General features: G+C 37.2%; 1 protein-coding gene and 2 pseudogenes across 6 annotated transcripts in view; all 3 read left to right on the top strand.

Moving 5' to 3' along the window:
• Positions 1-9,284: 9,284 nt before the first annotated feature.
• LOC111743251 lies at positions 9,285-9,403 on the top strand (annotated as a pseudogene).
• Positions 9,404-15,902: 6,499 nt separating this feature from the next.
• On the top strand, positions 15,903-16,021 carry LOC111743237 (annotated as a pseudogene).
• A 5,418-nt stretch (positions 16,022-21,439) lies between these two features.
• Positions 21,440-25,959, top strand: part of PSIP1 (PC4 and SFRS1 interacting protein 1) — a 34,107-nt gene continuing 29,587 nt past the window's right edge. For 2 of the 6 annotated variants that reach the window (XM_011365302.2, XM_023533694.1), the window contains exons 1-3: positions 21,440-21,634; positions 22,161-22,373; positions 25,435-25,511. In XM_011365302.2, the coding sequence (XP_011363604.1) occupies positions 22,302-22,373; positions 25,435-25,511 (149 nt within the window). In that variant the 5' untranslated portion in view covers positions 21,440-21,634; positions 22,161-22,301. Of the gene's footprint in view, positions 21,761-21,966; positions 21,992-22,160; positions 22,374-25,434; positions 25,512-25,959 lie in introns of those variants that run through there. The other 4 variants (XM_023533693.1, XM_011365305.2, XM_011365303.2 and 1 more) reach the window with 4 other exon arrangements.

Raw genomic sequence — 25,959 nt, 5'->3', positions numbered from 1 at the left:
GATATCAGCTTGACCTCTGGAGACTGAGTTCCACCACGTGGGCAATGATTCAATCAATCATACCTACGTAACAAAACTTCAGTAAAAACTCTAAATAGTGAATTTCAGGTGAGCTTCTCTGATTGGCAGTGGTACTCTTTGAGTGTTTTCACACATTAATGCTAGGAGGGGAACACATCTCTGAGGATTATGGGAGTTTCACGTTTGAAACGTTCCTAGGCTTACCCTATGCATCTCTTCTTTTGGCCAGTTCAAATTGTAGACTTTTGCTATAATAATATTGTAGTTATAAACATAGCACTTTTACTGAGTTCTGTGGGTCTTAGAAAACTATTAAAGCTGAGGGTGGTCATGGGAATCCCTGAGTTTGTAGCCAATTGTTTAGAAGTGAGAGTTATGCTAGAGACTCCCCAATTTGTGGCTGATATCTGAAGTGAGGGCATTTTGTGCTCTTAGAATCTGCAGTTAGACAAACTCATTGTAGGAAACTTTTGTAGGAGTTAGCCTTTGCAACCAATAAAAATAGAGTTTGGAAAGGATTTAAACACAGATAGAGTATATTCAAAGACTGTTTCACTTTTATAATCTTGCAAGAAAGCTATACTAGTGGACCTAACCCTGGGTTCTTTTACTTTAGAGCTACCTAGTAATTTCTTTATTACAAATATCATTTCTTGATACCATTGACACTTATGCAATAGTGAAAAACATTAACATACCATTTGACAGCTCCATAGGGATACCAAAAATACCATTGGTTGGCTCTTGCAAATGGTATTAAATTTGTGGCACACAAATGGACTGCTACCAGCAGACTGAACAGAGATCTGTTATCTTGGTTAACTGATATCTGCTTTTAAGATAGGCCCTGATATTATCCAAAGTTCATATGAGCCCACAAATTCCCCCTCCCAGAAGAAAAGTTTTTAAATAGTTTAATTCAACACGGAGGAAAATTGTGTTTTGATTTGAGTTCAAAACTTTAAAACTGAAGGGAATTTTTTGGATTGCCCTCTTATGCACCCTGGGCTCTTCATTTTATGCCTTCCAAGAGGCCTGAAAAGTAGAAGTAATATTATATATGCTATGGTTCAGAAAATAGTCAAACTAGGTACTGTATCTAAGGCCATAGAACTTCTCATCTAAGAATTTCATGAAGTTGGACAGGCGATGGTTCACAATATTGAGTCATTAGATATAATATTGGCTTCTAAAGGAAATAATGTTGTACTTATATTTCTGCAGATTCTCTGGGACTGTTACTATTACTCTAAAAAGATCTGGAAAACAAATAAAGATATCATGAAACTAAGTAATTTAGCTAATACCCAAATATCTGGTTCTGTGGGATCTTCATAGTTGAATCTATTCCCTTAGCTTAATTGGACACTTTTATCCAAATTAGACTAGCATTTGTTTGTGTTGCAATGCTCAAATGCAGAACTCCAGAACATTAAATGCTGCCAAGTAGTCACTGTGCTTCCTGATGATCTTCTACCAAAAAGAACCAAAAAAGTTGACGCTTGTAGAGGTGGAAACAACTACCTTCAGAAACTGCACTCTATCCATCGAACATGGTACAGGTCCAGATCAATGATGTCCCCAAATGATAATGGTCCTCCAGAATAGCATGCAGAATAATAAAAAGGGAGAACTGGGAATTTAAACTAACATAATTCTCAAGTCCCTGTGTTAAACAATAACAAAGCAGAAGCATTGGCTGTTGATTAGAAAATGTAACGCGAATTTACCAAACATCTTATTTATCAAAACTGCTAGCTCATCAGAACTCATTTTAGAATTCTTGTTTAATTGGCCCAGTAATCCAAAACTGTTATATCATAAAGTGTGCTCATTCCCAACCAGTGCTCCACCCTGTAAGACTTAACTTAAAGTCCCCCCACCCAGGCCCTAAATCTCTGTAAATGCCTTTCTTTACTTTCCTCATCTTGAGACACCTCTTAGACTCTGTCATGGTGATGTTTTCCCCAAAAAGGAAAGTAAAATAAACTTAGCTTTTTTGATCAACAGGTTTTTTTATGTGCACATGGGTGTACATGTGTTAGTTAGAGGTCGATAGTTGAGACAGGCAATAAACAAGTAAGTAACAAATATATAGCATACCAGACAAGGGTAAGTGCTGTGAAAAAAAAATAGACAAAGAAGTGGAAAAAAAAGTACACATTTGAGCAAAGATCTGTAGGTGGTGAGGGAGCAAGGATGCAGCTACTTAAAGAAAGAGCATTCCAAAAAGAAAGACTAGCAGTTGCAAAGGATGTGAGGCAGAACCTTGTCTGGCATGTTGCAGAAGTAACAAGGAATCCGCTATGGGTAGAGAAGAGAGATAAAATGGTAGAGGGATCAGTTATGAGGCTTAAAAGGTAATAGGAGGGAAACAGGTTGTTTAGGGACTTTTTCTAAGTGACATGGGTAACCAACCGTTCGGGTGAATTTGGGAATCAATTTTTTAAGAAATTACATGAAATGTTTAGATTACATAAGGAATAATTGGCATTTTTATGATGATGAGTCTTCTCATGCAGAAATGTTATCTCTCTCCCTTTATTCTAGACTTTCTTTTATATCTTTCAGTAAATCTTAACTGTTTTTGTCCCATGAATCGATCCTTAAGTTTATTACTAGGTTTTAAAGGTTTGTTTTCATTTGGTTTGGTTTTTTGAGATTGTAAATGGAATTTTCCCCCATTACTTTCTCAAACTGGACCACATCTCAGTCACCGCTTGTTGCTCTAAATTCAACCACCATCCTGACCTCTATCAGGACAGGTTAATTTTGTTGTCTATTTTTCACCTTTATATAAATGTAATCATGCAGAATATTTAGAAAAACTATTAATTTTTAATATGTTCCACTTATAGTTATCCTAAGATAGTTCAGAATTAACTACAATTTCTATTTAGTTTATTCTCTTGGAATATTTTGGTAATAATTATATTGCCTCTAAATAATAACCATTTATTCTCTTTGATCTTCTTAGTTATAACTTACTTTTGTTACCCAGCTTACTACATTGAATGGAATTCTCAGAACAATTTTGAATAAAAGAGGTGATAACTTTTATCATATTCATGACATTAATGTGAAATAATTCTTGTATTCACTCCCTTTAAATATAAATATGACTGGTATTTATTAGAAATTATTTTTGTTAAGAAAGTATCTTTCTCTTACTAATTTCCTATTTTTTTAATCTAAAAACCTATTTTTGCATCTGTAGTGAGCACTGTAAATGGTATTTTAAACAAGCAAACCAATGGGATATAATCAAAATGCACCTATATGTGGGTCCCAAAATGCACCTATATGTTGGTCCCTTTAAGATGCATTAAGAATGAGGTGTATTCCGTCACTCTGAATGAAACTCAAGGTTGACTTTTCTGGTCACTCCTAGGTAATTGGAAGTCCAAACATCGTTGGTGGAGGCAAATTTAATTTAATAATTAAAATGTCTTGTCAAATATATGAATTGACGTACAGGTATCCCTACTTTTCGAGTGTTTGCATTATGCCACTCAGCGTTTGCAAAAGACCTATGTTAATACCTGTTTTTGCTAACTCAAAGAAATCCGAAGAGGATTTTTGCTTTTATGAAAAAAGGCAAAAAATGAAAATGGCATTCAGCATATCTTTTGCAGTGAACCATTATAGAGGCAACATGAAGAGCCCTGCCAGGTTCCTTCTGCCAGGACTACACTCAGGATCTCAGTATCAATGCTTTGAACTATGTCTATGAGCGGCTGTGCTGTGTCTTGATTTATTTTGTGCATCCTTTTAGCAAAATGTGCTAAGAGAGCTCATAAAGCTGTTATGCTTAGTGTAAAATGATGTAATTAAGCGTATTTGCTATGATTTGGTAGGTTATTTTTTGGATCTGGGAACACTCAAAAAATTTTCCATATAAATTAGTAGTAATTGCTTTGCTTTGTGACATTTCAGCTTACCAAAGATTTCATAAGAATGCTCTACTTTTGGATAGCAATGGAAACCTGTATATTAACATGTCAATCTGCATTCAAAGGTAAGATTTCTCCACCCACACACCTTTAGGTAGGGCCTGGAGTCAGAAGACTGCCTGCTTTTACTGCAAGAAATACAGTCAATTTCTTCTCTCTGTTCACACTCACTGACTGGAAGAGGGAGGCAAAAGAGGAGCAGACAATTTACACTTAATTTCTAATACTTTAGATGACCTCATACTCTCTGGGCCTAGAAAATTTGCATGTGTATGCAACTTTTTAAAATTAAAATATTACAAATATACAGAAAAAAATACACATCATACGGCTCAGTGAACTTTTACAAAATGAGACTATCCCTGTAACTGAGAACCCAGATCAAGAAACAGCTTTGCCAGACTCGAGAACTCTTCTTTGTACCACCTCTTAGTCACTATGCTTACTCTAAATTCAACCTCTATGCTGAACTCTATCAATATAGGTTAGTTTTGCCTTTTTTTTGAGCTCTTATAAATGGAATTGTAGAGAATGTACTATTTTGTACCTGTTTTTGACACTCAACATGTGTGAGATTTATCCATGCTATTGAATGATTCAGAAAGGCATCCTTTTATTTATTACTCAATAATATTCCATTATATAAACATATATCATTTATTTATCCATTCTACTGTTGATAAATATTTGAGAAGCTTTCAGTTGGGCTAATGTGAATAATTCTGCTATACACATTTTGTACACGTCTTTGGTGTACATGTGTATATATTTTTGTTGGGTCACTAACTAGGATTGGAATTCCCAAGTCAAAGGATCCAGCAAATGTTTAAAGCTGTTTTTTTCTCTGTTGAAAACTTGCGTGGACTCTGCTGAGGCTCCTCGTTGGCGTCTTCCACCTACAACTCCTAGGACATGGGCAACAGCATTTCTGTCTGCTGCCCTCCACTCAGCTTCTGCTTTTCCAATGATACTCCATGTGGTCTCTCTTTTGGAGTCTTATTTCCCTTTGCATAACTCTTCTTGGTCAGGAGTCAACAAGGCTTCAGTTGGTCCCATCCTCTCTGTTCCCCACCTTAGAGGATGTGGAGCAAGTTTCCTGAGGAATCCTATTATTTCTGAGGGACCAGGGAGCCTGGAGGAACTTTCCATCCCTGTTCTTGGTACATTTGGGACACAAAATATACCGTAAATTTTCTCTAAAGAAATTTTCCTTGAATCCCCTTAAATCTGCCCCTTTTTAATGTTTTTAGAGTGGGCCTGGGGTCCAAGATGAGTTATTATTTCTTTAGGAATTTACAGATTGGTCTATCTCCTGACTCACTTTGGAACTGATCCATCATTGCCCAGTAACTCAGCTAAAACTTCAGGTTTAATATCCTATTGCATAATCATTTTTTTCTACTTTATCCCATTCATATAACAAGTTATATTAATATTTGCTAACATTGAGTCACCTTTGCAATCCTAAAACTACTTGATCATCACATTTAAATTTATAGTTATTGTACTTGTTGGATTTGAGTGGCCATTATTAAAGTTTGTCATAACTGTTGGATTTGAGTGGCCATTTTTAAAGTTTAAAGTGATTATATTCATTAATGAGAATGGGCTATAGGTTTTTTATGATGTTGTCTTTTATATGTTTTAGTTTTAGAATTATACTGGATTTGTAAAATGAATTAGAGATCTTTTCATATTCATCTTTAAACTCTGTAAGAATAATTTTTTCTTTGAAAGGTTGATAAAACTTAACTTCAAACCTATGCTTAGTGTTTTTTAGGGTAAGAGTTATAACTTGAAACTACCACAGGACTTCTAGAAATAATTGTGGAGGAATTTTGGGGACCATGTTAGAATCTGAATAATCACATACAGGGGCTAAGAAAAAAAAGAAATAAAGTTACTACTATTATTGGGATCCTTTTCTTCTTTAATTATAGAGAAAATATTTGCAATGCTAATTGCATAAGGCAGAACTCTTTGTTATTGTCAACAGAATCTTCTCTTGATATTTCAAGCAGAAAAGTATTTATTATATTTCATGCAAGAGTTTACTGAATAATTGGAAGAACGGGAGGAAAGGCTCTAGGCTGAGGGTAGTAAACAGTTACGTTGGTGGCCTATAATGAATCATGCCTCTTGGCTGTTAAAATCCTTGTGGACACCCTGTCCTTTGAAGCTGGAATGGCTCTGTGACTTATTTTAATCAATAGAATGCAATGAAATGACCCTGTGCCAGTTCTGGGCTTAAGCTTTAGGAAGGCCTGGCAGCATTTGCTCTTGTACTCTGCAGAAGCTCTCTACCTGTAAGAAGTCCAACTTTACTATGGGAGGAACCAGATATAGAAACTGCACGGAAAGGTGGAGGCCCAAGACCTGAGGAACCCAGTCAATTTGAGGACAAGGTCCCAGACATATGACCCGCGTTGAACTTCTTCAGCCAGCCTCCAGCCATTTGACTTACTCTAACTGAAGCATCAGACATGTAAGTGAAAAGGCCATCTTGGATTGACCAGCTCCTGTAGGCGCCACATGGAGCAGATATGAAATCTTCTCTGTGCCCTGTTCAAATTCCTGACATACAGAATTATGAGATATAACAACACCGTTGTTGTTTGAAACCACTGAGGTTTGAGGTAGTTTGTTACACAGCAATAAATAATCATAAAACGCTCCCAAACCCTGAAGGAAAAAAATTTCCAAAACCAAACCACAAATCAACTTGGTAAGAAAGTTGCCGCCACCACCAGTCTTGGAAACACGCTGTCCCTGTGGGCAACTCAGCCAGCCAAATGCCTGCTTCTCACCAGTGCCCTCACTTCTGAATCAAAGGTTGTGTAAATGTTTCTGCTTGGTGGAATTTGGACACAGGCTAGGAATTAGGGAGGCTGGGAAACCTAAGCTTGAGGATTCTGATTTGAGAAAGGAGATTCCTACTGTAGAGAGTTACCCAAATTTGAAGAAGCTATTCAAAAGATGCTAAGCACCTGAAAAACTTTCAACCCTAAGAACTGTCCCAGAAAGTCAAAGAGTTTGACAGTCACATCCCAAGCCCTTATTTTATTTCTGTTATGATTTATTTTATTATTTTTGTCTTAGTATTAATAGTTATTTTTGTCACATTATTAATTATAATTCTTATATTCTTCCCATATCCCCTCCCCACCACTCATTTCAACTTTTAAATATTAAGGGCAGATGTCAAAAGCAAGCTGTAAGAGCACCTGGAAGCGGCAGGCACAGGCAGTTCTGCAAAAGGGTGCAAATTTGGATAAAGCTTTAGGGTCCTTTACAGGCTCCAGAACAGCTTAACTTTTCTTTTGCCTTCTGTGGGTGGCTTATCTTGTCTCTGGTTTTAGAAATCATCCCACGGTTGTTCTCAATTTCATTTTTTAAAGCAGATTTATTGAGGTATAATTTTACATGCCAGAAAATTTACCCATTGTAGATGTACAATGACATTGTTTTTTGTTTATTTGTTTTTTGTATATTTATAGAGCTATAAATTTATAGAACCATCACTACAATCCAGCTTTATAACATTTCAAAATCAGAAAGTTCCTTCATGCCTATTTGCAGTCCCTCCCCACGCCCACCCCAACTCCAGGAAACCACTGATGTGTTTTCTGTTTTTGTAGATTTGCCATTTATTGGTATTTCATATAAATGGAATCATTTAATATCACATTCATCTTTAAAAGAAAAAGATTCATATTTGATTTTTATAAGTAATATATATTTGTTCTAAAAACTTGAGAAATACAGGTTAAAAAAGGAAGAAAAAATATAAAAACCAAATGTAACCTTACTACTAAGAATGAATGACAGTTAATACATTTGTGTACATAAAAAAGAGAGAGAGTAAAGTCTAAACTCTTTATTGTGGTCAACAGGCTCTGTATGATCTGGAGTCTTTCAATGTCATCTAATGACTTATTCTCTACATTCCAGCCAAAAGTTTTTTATTTCAACTTCGATAGTATTCTAAGCTCTTTGCACATGCTATTTAATCTTGCCTGGAACCTCTCCTTCACTCCTTGATGACTAGCTCTTTCTTTTCCTTTAAGAGACTGTATAAGCCTCATCTCTGTAGAGAGGTCATCCCTGAGTACCCTGCCTAAATTAGTCCCAGATTCACCCTCCTCTTCATATATTTCCTTCATATCACTTGATTCAATCTGAAATTATTTTATTCATTGACTTGCTTGCCGTTTTGTTTGTTTGTCTTCTCCACTTGATTGTAAATTCCATGAGGGCAGAATGGCCAATATCAATTACGTTTAGTGTTGTATCCCTAGCATCTCTCACTAAGCAGATAAGCATTAGTGTAATAAATGAGTTGAATAGTTACTTCTCTGTGCCTCAGTTTCCTTATCAGAAGAAGGGAAAAAGTTGCACTTTCATCATAGAATTTTTGTGAACACATAAGTATTCAATAATTTATTATTATCATTATTTTAGAGTCTTTTGGGAAGACTTTTTTGATTGCTTCATTCCTTTTGGACTTTTCAGTTTTATTTTAGTTTTGCGATTTCTTTCTCTTGGAACATCCTATTATTTTGGGTCGCATGATACCATCCCCTTCAGTATAGCAGGTGTAGTAAGAAGGCCTAGAGTCTCATTCTCCTACCCTCTACCCTGACTAGAAGACCAAGGAGAATTGAGAGTGGGACCCAAGATTAAGAAGACCAAAAGTGTGTAAATGTCTTAGACTAGTTACTCTCTGTTACGCTTTCAAGAGAAATGCTTCTTTTTTTTTTTTTTTAATCACTCTTTTTTTGGCTTTATCTTCTCGAATTTTTTCTCAACTCTACAGAAAAGTTTTCATGGCTCTTAGAATGGCCAAGTTTGAGGCTATAGGGCTTTTAAAAAAATGTCATGAGATTTGAGGCTATAAGGCTTAAAAAAAATACTACGAGCTTACCTGAGATTCAACCCAGTGCAACAGATCCAAGGGTTAAACCCAGGGGATCAAATATACAATGCCACAGCAAGGAACAGCGTGCATTACCTGAGCTGTTCTCTATACATATCTCTTCATGAGGCCCGGAGGTAGACTGTTAACCATGGTCAAGTTTCTCCTGCTTACTCTCTCTTTCCATTAGGGATATATTTGACACATAGAATATTCTATTCCCACCCCCCGCCTAATTTCTTCTCTATCCCAATGATCCTATCCTCCTATTATTAAGTTAGGACAAGAAGTGTTCATTTTAGGATGAGGAAAGAGTTCTGAAGATGAATGATGGTAATGGCTGCACAACAATGTAAGTGTACTTAATGTCACTGAATTGTACACTTAAAAAAGGTTAAAAAGGCCATGCCACCCTAAACACGCCCAATCTCATCTGATCTTGGAAGCTAAGCAGGGTCAGGTCTGGTTAGTATTTGGATGGGAGACCTCCTAGGAATACTGGGTGCTGTAGGCCCCCCCAAAAAAAGTTTAAAAAGGTGAATTTTATGTTACGTTTTATCACAATAAAAAAAAAAGACTTTTTTTTTAATGCAGCTTTCCTAGCTTTTGTAAGGTACCTTGGAATAGAAAAAAATTCCTTGAAAGCTTAATGGTACCATATTAATAGTAAATTAGAACAGGAAATAAACATAAAAATTGAGTATATCTTTGTCTCTCTTTTTGTTCTACCCTAACCAGGAGGCAAGAAGTAGGGCTGAGTAAAGACACTGAATTGAACTTTAGAGGCTTGACCAATCTAAGCTGGACTGAAGAGACTAGACTGAATGGGAAGTTGAGTTTTGCATCCTTCAGAAATAATTCTACATCTTATTTTTTCCTTTACATAAAATATCAGCAAAGAAAACACATGACAGCTTCTCAGCATTGCTCCTGCATAACATTTATGATCATTTCCTCAGCCACGCAGCTAGCAGGACAATTCTCTTTGCTATGTGTGAATCCACACCTGAACTTCATAAAAAACATGGTCATATTTCCCTTCTCCGTTCATATATACTACTGTGAAATTAAAGTAACAGTCTAAGTAGTTTATGGTATTTAACTTTTATACAAAGAAGAAATGTATAACCGCATTAAAAAGATAAAATTATATATGTCTGCATAGTCCTCAAAGAATTGTTCTGGCATTCATCAGTGATGATATTGAATATAGATAGAATGCTCTAAAATAGCGGTCTCCAACCGTTTTTGGCATGCGGGACCGGTGCTCCTATGAGAATCTAATGTCTGATGATCTGAAGTGGAGCTGAGGTAGTGATGCCAGCGATGGGAGCAGCTGCAAATACTGATGAAGCTTTGCTCGATCACCTGCCGCTCACCTCTTGCTGTGCAAACCGACTCCTAACAGGCCAAGGACTGGTAGTGGCCCAGTAGCAATCTGCCACCAGGGGGTTGGGGACGCCCGCTCTAAAACCACTAACTATTGCTTACTCATACCATTAAATTACAAATTTCATGATGAGAAAAGTAAGCTTGAGTAAATGCATGCAACACTAAGTGACTCTGAGCCCCAGAAGTTCATGTCCCTGAAACACCACAAAAATAAAAATAATTTCTGAATAGTCAGTGGAAATAAAATTATAGCCTAGTTTTCTTAGTTCTATATTTATATTTTCACAATTAGTGTCTCTTCTATTTTTATATTATTTAAAATTATTAATTATATCTTCCTTTACAAATATATTTATATAGCTTTTTGTAATACTGTTTATTTAATATTGGTTGAATTCAATGTACTAAAACAATTTTACTGTTCATAGCTAACTTACAACATAGACACTAGGGCAATACTATAAAGATCTGGAAATCTTATACAAAGTTCCTTGATTGGAAAAGGTCAATAAAGGTCCCATACAGAAGCCAAACTTAATTCCTCTCCCTGAATTCTGAAAGCTGTTTATTTGTTGCTGTATATTGGTATTTTTTATTTCTTGTCTTGTTTTATAAATATTTTTATACTTTGAGCCCATATGGAAAATAGGATGATATCTTGGATGTTCAATAAATACCTGCAGTTGAATATATACTGGTTAGTTAAAACAAAAATAGGAGAACTACATCACCCGAAGATAAATTATTAGATAGAAGTTATGGTTCATAAACATGCTTAGGCAGGAGAGAAGCTGGATATGTACCAAAGAATGTACAAGAGTTGTACCCAGAATAGAGAAACAGGAGAAGAATGCCAACAGAAATACAAGAAACGAGAGAGCGAGAGAGAGAGAAAACCAGAAAAAGTTGAAAAAACAAGACTGTATGGGCAGGGCATTATAGCCTAAATCCAAAGAAAGGATTCCTTTTCCTTCAGGGAGACAGGTATCAAGGCAGAGGAAAACTAGCTTGCACAGGGAGATCAATGAAGACAACGTGTGACTTAAAAATCAAATTATTGGCTAGGACAAAGGGTACAGAAGAACTGGACTAAGACATAATCCTAGCCCTCCAGGCAATATAATCATTTTACTACTCTACTGGTCAGAGATTCAACTTCCATTTGTATAGTTTTCTTAGAATGATGGTTTTTTTCTGTCTCTGTCAACTTGATTAAGCTGGGCTACATTTCCCCAAATCCACTTCCCTGGATGGTGCAAATTAGAGTTGGCCAAAAGGATATTTGGAAGGTGGAAGTAAATCAGCAGCTATTACTCTAAAGTTCACTGTGGTTAGATGCACGAAGAGACAGAGGTAAAGGATCAGAAGGGTCTGGCTTGTCCTCATTCCCCTCCAATCCACATCTTGCTTTTCTTCCCAACTCCTGATCCTATTGAACAACAATTGCCACAGGACCAACACCAGATGCTTGGCAGATGACCCACAGAGGTGGTAGCTGAATGGAGGCACAACTTCCCCTAGACACCCTGTAAACTTGCCCTATGCAGACCTATTTTGACAGCTGGACATGCTTGGTTTCTCGGGTTCATGTGTTAGTTACTACATCTAATCTTCCAATAGACTTCTTAGATCTTCACTTCTGTTCCTACTATAATTTGTATGCTCTACTTCCTATAAAAAAGAAAAAGAGATGAAAGAAATTCTTCTCTCTGACTGAAAGAGTTTTTAATTTCAGAAGAAGCTGAACTCACTAAAAATTCCGAAGTAATTATTTTTGGCTTAAAGTCTCTATTTAACACTTTTATTTGTTGTTTTTAGCAGAAATATATGAAATTAGGAGGACCCTAACAATCATCCAGTGTGAAGTATGAAATGCCTCTGATTAGATATCTGCTCTCAAAGACCTTCCAAACTAATTAGGGAGACATAAGATTTACTTGAATTGATTATATAGATATTTATGTATATGTGTGGCAGGTATCATTGTTTGGCTAACTGAATTTCTATTCACAACCCCTTTCTCATTTGTAGTTTCCACCTAGGAGTGGATTTGTAACAGAATTCTGTCCAAAGAGACAAAATAAGAAATCTGCTGGGTGTGACTTTTGAGAGGGCTTTCTTTTCTAAATAAAAAGAAATGGACTTGGTTAGCCTATTCCTTCATTCTATGCCCTTTCTTCTTACCTAAGATTCAGATGTGGTTTCCAGAAGAGCAATCACCTGCTCCTGAGTAGACCAGCCAGCATGAGGAAAAGGCCTAGTAAATTGAAAAGACATTCGCTCTGAAGTCATCCAGCTGCAATATCAGCATCTATCTCCTTTGCATAAGCCACTATAGCAGAGTTTTAATTAAAGCTCAAAGCATTTTTAACTGAGACAATATGTTAATTTACAAATGAGTACTCAGAAAGTAGTGAATGCAGGACTTTAGGATGCCGAGGCTAAGAAGATGAGAACTAAGAGGTGTAACTAGGTTTGATTTTTAAGGGAAGAAAAAAAAAATGAGTAAGCAGGGAATAACTGAAGGACATTTCTTAGGGGGATGATGGTATGGAGAAAGGCACAAGGAGAAAAGCATAAAACAAAACCAATACCTAAATTCGTGCATGAGGTAATGAGTTTTTATACTGGGGTGGTGCATTGAGAATATAAAGTAAAGAAAGTTACTAGGATAATGTAGTGACAGGAAGTGTTCACCAAAGGCTGGCTAGACACTGTATCCTTGAGACACGGTCATGAAGAAAACAAAGCCCTTGCCTGATGGAGTCAAACTTCACTGAAGATGAAGTTGAGATGCAAATGATGAAAGGGAGGAAAACTATTTTTAAGTAAACTATTTTTTTCCTCAGAGGCTTAGTGACAAAAGGAAGGAGAAAATTAGGTCCACTGGATGTTACACATAAAACAAATATGAGAAGTCTCTGAAAGGTGAATAGAATACAAACTGGCTAGGGACCTTGGAATCTAAGGTATGACACAGTGGTGAGTTCCCTGCTGGATTTTCTTTTTGCTTCATACATCTTGGACTAGATGCTGGAGAAGCCAGCAACTGGGAACACGAACAGACACGAACAAAAGAAAACGCAAGAAAAGCCTGCTCTCTCTAGCCAATGAATCAGGAGAGGGGCAGCCTAACAAGAGAGAAAAATTTTAGACAATTACCAAACTACTTTAACTAAACACATTGGAAAAAATTGTGATCCTACCTCCGTGATAAAAGAAGGAAACTTGGAACATAAGAAAGGAAGAAAGAACAATGGAAAGAGGAAAAATATGGGTAAATACAATAGACTTTACTGCTTCCTTTAAGTATTATAAATCATGTTTGATGGCTGAAGCAAAAATGATAACCCTGTCTAAAGTAGTTCTTACTGTATGTAAGGGAAATATTTAAGGCAATCATATTACAATCGGTGGAGATTAAAGAGACTTAAAAGGAGGTAAGTTTTCTACATGTCACTCAAACTAGTAATATGTCAACAAAAGTAGGCTATAAGTTATGTATGTATAATGTAATAACTAAAGCAACAACTAAAAAAATTATACAAAGAAATACACTCAAAAGCACTATAGATAAATAAAAATGGAATTATAAAAAAAGTAGGGAAGGAAGGGAAGAGGAAATAAATAAAGGGAACAAACAGAAAAAATGCCAGAACTAAGCCCTAACATATCAATAATTACATTAATGTAAATGCTCTAAATACATCAATTAAAAGACAGAGATGGGCAGCATAGATTAAGAAATGTGACCAAACTAACTGCTGTCTATAAGAAACACACTTTTCTATAAAAACATATTAGTAAAAAGATGGCAAAAGTCACATCATGAAAACATTTATTAAAAGAAAACAGGAATAGTTATATTAAACAAGTAAAGTAGACTTCTAAGCAAAACGAATTACCAGAGACAGAGAGAAACATTAAATAATGATAAAAAGGTCCATCCATCAAGAAAACAGAGCAATCTAAAATGAATATACACCAAAGAGGTATAAAATACCTGGAACAGAAACTGATAGAACTGAAAGAAAATAAAAAAAATCTACAACTATATTTGGAGACTTCAACATCTCTCTCTTAACAATTGATAGGACAATAATGAATACAGAATAACTGAACAGTACTATCGACCAGCCAGATATAATTGACATTTATTGACTATTCCACCCAACGAAAGTAGAACATATAGTCTTTTTAAGCATTTGCGAACATATACAAGATAGATCATATTCTGGACCATAAAACAATCTTTAAAAAAATGTAAAACAACTGAAATCATATAAAATGTGTTCTTTGTCCATATTTGCAGATAACATGGTTGCTTATGTAGGAGATCCCACGAAATCTGTAAAGAAAAAAAAAAACAAACTTCCTAAAACTATTAAGTGACTTCGGCAAGGTCTCAAAATACAAGATAAACATAAAAAAACAAATTTTGTATACTAGCAATTAACATATGGACACTGAACTTAAATTACAATAGCTCAAAAAAAATCAAATACTTAGCTGTAAATCTAACAAACCATATATGGAGCTTGTAGGCTGAAAACTGCAAAATTCTGATGAAAGAAATTAAAGACTGTCTGAATTAGTAGAGAGACACAGATTAGTTCACAGATAAGAAGACTCAACTTAGTAGAGATATATTAATTTCCACAAATTAATATACAAGCTTGATATAATTTCTATCCAAATCTCAGAAAGATTTTAAAAATAGATATTGACAAGCTTATTCTAAAATTTTATGGAAAAGCAGAGAATTAAAATAGCCAGAAAAAAAACTGACAAACAAGAATAAAGTGGAAGGAATCACTCTACCTGATTTTATAATTTATTACAGAGCTTCAAGACAGTGTATAGTACTTTGGTAACTGACTATGGCTCAGACAGAAAGACACAGTGATCAACTGAACAAAAAAGCCCACACAAGTATGACACAGTAATCTTTGACGAAGGTAAAAAAGCAACTCAATAAGAGGATAGTTTTTCAGTATAGGTGCTGGCTATCCATGGGAGGTGGGGAAAGAATCTCCGTTTGAATCTCAACTTTAAGAGAAAAAGAAAAACACTTCAAAATGAATCATAGATTTAAATATAATAGATTATACTATAAGACTCAGAAGAAAATATAGAAACATCTTTGGTACCTAGGGCTTGGAGATGACATGACAATAATCACATAATCTATAAAAGAAAAGAATAATAAGTTGGACTTCATCACAATTAACAACTTTTAGTCTGTGAAAGATCCTGTAAAGAAGATGACAAGACAAGCCATAGATTGGGAGAAAATATTCACAAATCATACCTGACAAAAGATTCTTACCTAGAATATGTAAAGAATGCTCAAAATTCCGCAGCAAAAAACCAGCCCTATTAGAAAATTGTCAAAGGACATGAAGAGACATTTCACGAAAGATGATATACAGATAGTAAATAAGTTGTGAAAAGATGTTTAATAGCGCACCTATTAGAACAGTGAAAAGAAAATGTAGTGACAATTCCAAATGGTGGCGAAGGTGCAAAAAACCAGATTTCTATACATTAATTGTTGGTAGGATATAAATGGCATAACACTGTAGAACGCAGTTTGCAGTTTCTTAAAAACCTAAGTATATGTATATGGCCATGCTACTCTGAACAAGCCCAATCCGGTCTGACCTCGGAAGCTAAGCAGGGTTGGGCCTGGTTAGTACTTGGATGGGAGACCACCTAGGAAGACCAGGTGCTGTAGGTGAAGTGTAAAAAAATAAAAAAATAAGGGATTGTAAGCTGACAAGGTCCTTGCGATCTGTGAGGTCAACCAAGGGTTGCCTCGCCTAAAAAAAATAACAACTAAGTATACAACTATCATATGACTCAGTAATTACACTCCTGGGTATGTATCCCAGAAGAATGAAAACTTACATCTACACGAAAATTGTATATAAATATTCATAGAAGTTTTATTCAAATTGCAAAAATCTAGATCCAACCAAAATATCCTTCAATAGGTAATGCTTAAACCGTGTACGTAGATACCATGGAATCTACTCAGATACAAAAAGCAATGTACTATTGATACACAGAATAACTTAAATAAATAGCAAAAGCCATTAAGGTGAGTGAGAAAAGTCTATCTGAAAAGGTTACATACTATATGATTCCATACATAATGGAACGAAATGACTAAACTTGAATGGACAAAATTATAGGGATGGAGAAATGATTAGCGATTGCGAAGGATTGGGAATTGAAAGGTGGAGGGGGATAGAGGGACTGTAAAGTGGTAGCACTAGAGAGATATTCATGGTGATGTAGGTAAAGAAAGCATTGTAGAGGCCATGTGTTAAAACACACACACACACACACACACACACACACACAGAGTTGAGAAAACACTACAAATATTGGTTTCTCTCTCTGGTAGCTTTCTTCCTAATAACTTCCTAATATTTATAAATACAACCAGATTTTCCTTACCAATTACCTTCCCTTGATCCTTCAATGTACAAATCCATTTTTTCACTTTTTATTTTGAAATAATTACAAATTCATAAGAATTTGAAAAAATAAAACAGAACATTCCTGTGTACCCTTGACTCATTTCCCCCAATTGTTACATCTAAATTAACTATATAGTACAATGACAAAACTAGGAAACTGACATTGGTACAATGGGTATGTATAGTTCTATGCCATTTTATCATATGTGTAGATTCCTGCAAGCGCTACCACAATCAAGATAAAGAACTACTCCATTATCATGAATATTTCCCTGGTGCTACCACTTTATAGTCAGTCATTCCATCCTCCTTGCTTTTACAATTCCTAACCTTTGACAATTGCTAATCATTTCTCCACCCTTAAAAGAATCAAAAGCACAAAGATAATTAAAGACATTATTGCATTAGTAGGCCTGTTCACCAGAAAAGGGATCACTCCACTTTCCAAGCCACGCCTCTTAGATATTTAACTCAGAAAGTGAGAACATGCAGAATAATGAGAAAGAATGTACAAGAAAGTGTATGAAGATGAAGAAGGAAAAAAGGCACACATGCACAAACACACATACACACAGAAGAGTAAAGAGGAACATGGCTCACAAACATGTGGAATAAGACAAGTCTTAACAAACTGGATGTGGAAATGTAAGAAAGAAGCAAATCAAGTGTCTGAGAGGTGATTAGAGAGAGGTCATACAGTGATGTAAAAAATTCCACTGGAACAGCACACAGCTAAAGCAATCTTTAGTACAGACACCAACAGCACACGCAGGTTAACTATCTATCAATCCCTATACTGGCCTAGCTTCTTTCCAGCTACTCTGATGACCATCCAGCCTCAACAATGCTTCTCCTACCGCTTGTGTCTGAGAACTCTCTCCTCATTGGTGAACCAGTTCAGTAGTGTAACCAATCACTGCCTCACAAACTAGCACATCTTGATTTTTCCCCTCCTAAGGGCCAAAGTTCCAAATGCTTATTGATTTCTAAGGGAAGCTAGGTCAAGATCAGATTTATGACATCTCTGATTGAACTAGCTCTTTGATTAATGCACATTATCTTCCCCATATTCTTGCTAATTTCGCCATCGGGAGGCTTAAAATATCACATGTGAGAAAACAGTTCAATAATTGCTGTTCATACCAATAATTTTAAGGTGTATTAGGGTGTAGAGTGATGTACATTATATGCAAAATATGTGAAGGAAAGGATTAGCATTACTAAATTTGGGGAATAAGTATCAAATCTCATTTAGAATGATTTCCATTAAAATGGTTACAATGAATGTATTCGTAGTCAATGACGAATGTCAGTGCTTTCAAAGAGTTAAGTACATGATGAAAAATTTACAAAGTCAAAACAAATATAAATACCTTCATGTGTCATCTGTTTTCTCAGCCTAAAGAATGAGGGAATCCTTGTCAGTATTTTTCATTTAACTTCTCATTTATTCAACAAATATTTATTGAGAATAATTTCATTGAGTGCCTGCTAAATGTCAGGCACTGATCACAAAGACAGTGCCTACTTCTAAGGAGTTTAAAGATTAATCAGAAAGACGGTAAATAAGAAATTATGCTACAGAAGGCTTTCCAGAGGAGATTTTTGAGTTGAGTCCATTAGGACTAGAAGGAGTTAAACAGAATGGGCTGGTGGAGGGGACAAGCTAGGGAATGGGGTGGAGTAGAGGGAGGTTGTTAGGAAATTTGAAGCTAAGAATACTTTCAAGTCCAAAGACAGAGGTAGAAGAGTGCTGGGTCGCTTTTACTTCCAGCATCTTTTTCTAATTATAAGCTGTTCTGCCTGCGCTCTGCAAGCCCCCTGCTCCACCTAGAGGTGGTGTGGGATCACACAAAGGCCAAGACTGGAGAACAGATGGGCTGGAACATTGCCTTGGCAGCTTGACTAGATCTGTGATTCAGGGCAAGTTGCTGAACTTCTTTGAGCCCGTTTCTCATCTGTAAAATGGGGATAGTAACCTGGATTAAATGAGAGAATGTAAGTCAAGCTCCTGCCTCAATTCATTTAGATCTCCTGTCCCCTTCCCTCTTGCTTCAGTTGTTTTGGAAATTGTATTTTCTCCTTACACCTTTCTCATTACTCCTTTAATTCCTGTCTTACTATATATTTGCTGGCATCCCCACTAAGAAGGGTGACTGAGGGGTAGGGGTGCATCAAACATGGCTACAGAGGAGTACAGCTCTCTGTAGTTGAGAAAAACTCTCCAAGTGGCTCTGATGAGCCCAACCCTCCCTCCTCCTCCTCCCCCTCCCATCTGGAACTGCTGCTCCCAGGGATCCTGGCCTTTTGTTCTCTGGAGGTTTAAACTACCACCTGTTTTGCCCTGACTTTTTGTTTACAGGGTATCGACCATTCTACAGACTATCAAATTGAAACTGCCAAAACTTAAAGATATCAAGAGCTAAGTTTGTACCTTTTTTAAAAAAAAACAAACAAACACTAACACTAAAACATCAATGCTTTTCCATTTTCTCTCTACTTTTCATTTCTTTTCTAAGGAACTCCCACCATGGTAACCACTTCCTCTTTGCTTGTTGGTACTATCATTTAATACGAATAAAAAGGTATCTTTTAATATTAATTATAATTTATCTATTATACGTCTGTCTTCCCTATTTGATTTTAAGTTTCTATAGTCTAGTATCCTCTGTATCTGTAGTTTCTCAAAATTGACTGTGCATAAGAATCACCTGGGGATCTTGTTAAAATGCGGATTCTGATTTAGCAGGTCTGGGGAGGGGCTGAGTTTTTTCTAACAAGCTCCCAGGTGAAGCCGATGCTGCTGGGTCCTGGACCACACTTGGAGTTGCAAAGCCTTACAGGGCTTAGAAGAGGTGCACAAGAAATGGTTGCTCGATGATGCCTTCATCTCTCCTATTTAGTGTCTTGAAATTTCTTAAATACATCTTTCTCCACTTTTTCCTGTGCACGTTTTACGACTAACACCTGACAGTTATTCCTTTGTGTACTTAGCGGGATTCTTCTTTGCCTTTTCATAGTTACCAGTCTCATCCAGAAATGGGTCATGTAGGGAGCAAAACAGTGACCTCCAGCCTCTTTCTATTGTCATCTACTTTGTAGCAAGCAAGAACATTTTAAAGAATCATCTTTACCCCTTTCTTGCTCAGCAACCTATAGTAGCTCCCAGTATACATCATATCAAACTCAAAGTCAGGATGAGAAGCTTCAGGACATTTCCCCAAGCCTTCCCTCTCCCTTGCCAGTTTCTCTTTTTGCACCACTTGGACTTCTCTGCGTGTTGCTGAGGTATGATTTAGCCTCTTGAACTCCTTGTAGGACATTTGCATTGGGAATGTTCTAAGTGCTTTCAATGGAATGTGTATCTCTTTCAAAAATTTCTTCTCAATGTTTACCTACTTAAAGCTTTTCTTGATTTATTACTGCTTGTGAGTCCTTCATTTAAAGGAGTATGAGCTATGTATTATTATGTATATATTTAATATTCTGATGCTTTTTTCATATTTTCATTCTGTTTTAAATGAGAAGTATCTGTGCTTGTTCATGGTGTATGCCCAGCACTTAAGAGTGTGTGACGCACAGTAGGTAGTACTTTTGGGGGGAGTTCAATGAAGAATGAAACAAAACTTAACTTTTATCAATTTTCACAATGTCATATTTACATTTATGGGAATTTGGGTGAATGTTAATGATTAAAATTAGACAATTCTGGTGAAGTAGTTCTGGTACAATAAAAATATTGAAATATCAGTTCACATCAGAAGGCTTGGCCTATTACTATCAACATATTAAAAAACGTATTGGCTAAAGGCTAAAAAAATAATTTTAGAAATCCCTTGAGAAGCATTTTAAGAAACTAGACACTTTAGGTTTGGTAACACTTCTATACTACCACTTACCAGCTACAGTTCTCGTAGGGAAATAAAATTTAGATGCAGCTAAAATTTACTTAGGGCCCAAACCCACATCCTATTTAAAAGGCTTAAGCTTTCCTGTCATTGTTTTCTACCCATCACATTTTGCATTCGTTAGGATGGCATTTTCTTAACAGTTCTTGGTGCTTTAAATTTAAAAGAAAAGAAATAGGCTTTCTCATATTACAATTTCAAGGAAAAGTTGGCTGCAAGGCCCATTCAGCGAGGTGTAAGAGGCCTACAAGCTGCACACCCTGCAACCGCCTCATGCTTCGATTTCATCTATGGGTTTTTGTACAGTTTTTCTTTTTTGGATGGTGCAAACCGCGCAAGTGCAACAGTAAAGCCTCTCCACCCTGGGAAACGATGTAGGAACATGCAGCTTAGGCTGCCAGGTTCTCCCTAACACACAGCCAAGGGTTAGAGGCCCGGATACCCGCCCCCAAACCCCATCCACAACAATCGTTTCCTCTCTCCCCGCCTTTTACATACAGTACACATACAAATACACACACGCAGAGCAGCCAGCAGGGGCGGGCCGAGCCGGACCACTCTGCAAACCGCAGGGGGAAGCTGCAGCGGGCCGTTCTATTTTCGCACGCTCCTTTTTCCTTCGCATCCGTCTCTCCCTCCATTTGGCTATGACTATTATGCAAAAGGGAACTTGAGGATCTAGGGTCTTCTACTGTTCCGCTGCGGAGCCACACATCTTAGGCGGGTGCTGCGTTGTCCCCCCTTCATCGGCGAGCATTTGGTCCCGCCTCAGTGCTAGCGGGCGCCGAGCGGGAGCCGCGCGGGAGCAGCGCAGCGACGGCGGCGGCGGCAGCGGCGGCGGTTGTGATTCGGGCGGTTGAGACGCCTCTGCGGCAGCTGGTGGCGCAGGTGGCTTGCGTGGACGCGGGCAGAGGCGGCCGGCCCGCCACTGCAGCCTCAGCACCGCGGCCCCGGCAGGTGAGCGGGCGGCGGAGACTCGCCCCGCCCCCCCTCGGTGGCCTCGCTCCTGGCTGTAGCGGGGAAGTGGCCGCGGCCCGCTCCGGAGCTGAGTGGCAGCCTGGGGCTGCGACCGTCGGGAAGCAGGTTAGGGGGAGAGAGGTCGTGTGTGGTTGGAAAGGGAACGTTCCCCTTTCTTTTGCCATCTTATTTTCCTCTCCCCCAAACCCCCTCCCTTTTGGGGCTCAAGCCCGGGGGGAAAAAGCTAGAGGAAAGATGGGGCGGGAGAAAGGGGAATCTAGGGCTGAGAAGCATCTCTGCCTCAGGTGGCGGCGTCTTTTCGGCCGTAGAGCGGAGGACCTGCCCAAGCCTGGAGGGGTAACTCTGGGGCTGCGGAGGCCGCGCACTCGCGGGGGAGGAGCGGGAGGCGGCTCTCCCCTCACTCTCCCACCCCTCTCGATCTTCCCCTCCCTGGTCCTCCCCCTCCCCGTAGGCCCCTCCCTTCGGGTTTCTTTGCTTTAACCGCCCTCGATGCTCTCCCTCGCAGGCTTGTCGGGACATCCAAGGCATTTCCTCAGCTTCTGCCGCCCCGGGATCCTCGGCTCTGGTCCGTCTCCCTGCATCTTCCCGCTGTACCGCTGCACCTCCTCCCTGGGCTTCGGACCCCGGGCATCGCCCCTCCTGAAACATGACTCGCGATTTCAAACCTGGAGACCTCATCTTCGCCAAGATGAAAGGTTATCCTCATTGGCCAGCTCGAGTAAGTGATTTTCAGCCTTCGCATTTAGCGGTGCTACCTTCCTTAGAGGCCTACATTCTGCCCTTTCTCTTAATTTTTTTTCCCTCATCCTTTCTCTCACTCTCTTGACCTTTCATTTTAGATTTTTGTCTAGTAATCTCCCATGTAATTGTGAAAATCCAGGTTTTCTACATACTTAGGTATTTGTTATTGACAGACTTTGGCAGGTTTTCTTAATAGATGTTTAAATGTGATGCCAGTTAGTGTTTCAATGTAGGTGAAAATAATCGAGTATGGATTTTGTTTAAAAATTAATGAAACTGACATATTCTCAATTTTGAGTAAAATACGTAATATCAATGAAATCTATGCAAACTCTTGGATGTCAAAGAGATATATATGATTAAACTGGATTTATAGGCATTTTTTCATGTTTTGTATTTGGGGAGGCCTTCTGGATTTGCTTGTTTAACGAAGAGATTGAGGACGGGATATTCACGAAAATTGTACAATAAGTTAGCACCAAGGAAAATCTGGAACATTTATTTTCACAGTTTTATCCATGAAGTTTGCCTTGTGACCTTGAAGAAGTTGTTTTACTTTGATTGTTTCCCATGACCAAAAGGAGTAGACCTAGATTCCTGGGTGCACATCTTAATGGTACAGAGAGGTGATTAAGGACCAAGGATTTTTTTGTGTGTCATTTAGGAATTGAGACTGTTTAAGTACCCAAGCTCCATTTTCAGAAAAAGAGATCTTTTTGTTAGTTTATGGTAGGACTCGGGTTCTAAGATAGTGATGGAACCTAAAAAATATTGAGATTCATTAGATTAGTAAGCTCATAATCCTTCATAAACACGTGGCATTCTAAAGTTGTAATTTCCACTTGTGTGTATTTCTTAAAGATAATTAAAATTATGTCAGCTGGAGGAAATATACCCATTGGTTCTAGAAAATGATGGAGTGGCTGAGTGCTATCCAAATTTAAACTGTTCAGTATTTCTTGATTTTTTCCATTTAGCTCTTTATAGATTCAGGTTTATAAGTTTCCTTCCCCAATCTGGAAAAAAATTTCCCCCAATGTATCAAGACTATTTTTTCAGTGGAGTCTTACTTGACCAGTCAATCATATTTCTTGTCTATAAATTTGACACTGTAATTTATTTCTTTTGTGATAACCTTTTATTTTAACTCTTATTTGCATGCTTTGCTTTCGAAGTAGATTGTAAGAGTGTTGAGGACAAGAGACAAACTGAATTTCTTAATACATGGTGCTTAGTACATAATCACACACATAAAACACTGTATTTCATGTTTAAATAGAGTATAGGAAAACTTGGCAGGTTTAAGGCCCCTCCAAGATACTTTTTTCATGGTTTTACCATGCTTAATTATTTAGAGGTGTTACAAAATCTCAAGTAATGGGATACATCTGTATTTAGATTTCTATGCCACAATACAGTTAAAAGCCAAATGAAAATGTTTTAAAAATTACTGTTATTCCAGATCATCCTCCCCACATGCTTCAATATATTAGGTGACTAAGAGTTAGTGCTGACAAAAGCAAAAAGGAGCCTTAAGAGGGCCAGAGTATTTTCCTTCTATATTTAACAAGTTCATTTGTATTGGAATGGGACATCTCTTTCCTTTTTTCCTTTTTTTCTTAGAAGCAGCAACTGAATTTGGTTTTGATGTATTACCTGTGTCCAAAATTATATTCCTTTTCCTGTCTCCAGTTTTGTAATTTTTAAGTCTTTGCTTTAGAGAGCTCAGAGTATGTATTTAAGGTCTCAACTCAACTATTGTTCCTATTTTGATTTTAACATTTTATGTCTTCATATCTCAAACTTCATGATTTTTTAAGTCTTGAACATTCATGTAATTCTGTACCAGTACTAATTGTTTTTAAAGTCAAATTTAAAAAATTGCCTAACATTTATTAAACTCTGTAGGTGCTAGACATTTGTACAGACTTAAAGCTGTTTGCTAGCTAAAAGAAGCATCTGAACTGGGTTGACAGAAAACACCCTTTAAGGCTTCTATGGATTGTCACAATTCTTGGCACCTTCTCATATAGTTGAAATGACAAGTGAAATAATCATTGGAAAGGTGAAGAAATTAAAGCCCCTAAGGGAGTTGATTGGTAAAGATTCTGTTGATGCCTGAAGCCTTCAGACTGCCAGCCAGTCAAATCACCACCCTGGTCTTTTCTTCAACATGATGATGCATGCAGAGAATAGTAGATCCTCTAATGGTCTGCTTCCTTTTTGACAAAGTCAACTGATTTTTCAATTAAAGTGTCTCTGAAATTATGAAAAAGAAATGTTATTAAATCCTGGGTAGATACTACTGCCTTACGGCTTTATCCCTGAGGTCTGCTTTCCCTTTATTGATAAGCGAAATATTATCTATAGACATGTTAGACATAACAACACCTGATACTTTTTTTCCTTACCTAACTAAGTAAAAGGAACAGGTAACCTCATGAGATTCAACCATGTAGCTATCCATGAAGTTTGCCTTAATTATTTTCTTTACATATTCTGATACCTTTTCAGAATATGTATTTCAGGCTTTGGGAGATAGTGCTTTAAATTTTCGTTAATGTCTACTTTTATATTACTCCGATATATCTTCCCTGCAGAAATATCATTTAGGGTTTTTAAACAGGTGTAGACTCCCTTATCTGAAGTGTTTAGAGTCAGTATGTTTAAAAATTCAGAATTTGGGGATTTTAGAAAGGTAATGATGGTACATATGCTGTATATTTTGCTCCTGGTAGGGTCTAGGATGGCACATAATCTCACATAATATTTCTGCAGAGAAGCATCAGTAGAAACACTAGGTAGATGGAATGATGGAATAGCTTCACTGTCAGACCAGGTTTTGCTACCAAATGAGTTTTTAGAAATAGGTAGGTTTTTAGAGCCTCTTGGGTTTCAGAACTAGGGATCAGGGATTATAGACCTGTAGAAGTGGTCCACTTTATATCAGATCCCGTTTGGATGTCTTGTTCCCAGTTTATTCTGTTGTAATGAGGTGTGTATGTTTTAAAAGCTTTTAATTTTTCTCTTTCTTTTAGGTAGATGAAGTTCCTGATGGAGCTGTAAAACCACCTACAAACAAACTACCCATTTTCTTTTTTGGAACTCATGAGACGTAAGTTCTTTTAGCTTTAAAGGCAAATCAGTTGATTTAGCAGAGTCATTGGGGGGAAAATGAAAATCAATGAGAGATTAATTCAAAGGGAAAATAGTAAAATAATAGGAAACTTTAAAATCATCTTTGAACTTTGGAAAAAGTCGTCTTCCTTTTTAAATTAATTTTTAGGGTTGAAAAATTTAACACTGTAGGTTTAATTTTTACTGGAAGAGATATTTCATTACATATGGATCCTCAGTAAATAGAAGAATGACTGTTGGATGAAAGAATGTAAGGAATGTTTTAACAAGGCATTCGGTATTCATATTTAATATAAGTGCTTTTCATAAGGACAACCTGGCACCTTATTGTAGGCTTTGTTATATTAGCCACATAAATGTTATATTGTGGGAAAGGTGAGAAGAAATCTGGATAGTTCCTCTGTGTTTACATGGTCCTGAGAGCC

The sequence above is a fragment of the Pteropus vampyrus genome, unplaced genomic scaffold (genome assembly GCF_000151845.1).
Source record: "Pteropus vampyrus isolate Shadow unplaced genomic scaffold, Pvam_2.0 Scaffold109, whole genome shotgun sequence".
Classification (NCBI taxonomy): domain Eukaryota; kingdom Metazoa; phylum Chordata; class Mammalia; order Chiroptera; family Pteropodidae; genus Pteropus; species Pteropus vampyrus.
The sequence above is the reverse complement of the archived record's forward strand: the minus strand, read 5'-3'. Positions and strand labels throughout refer to the sequence as shown.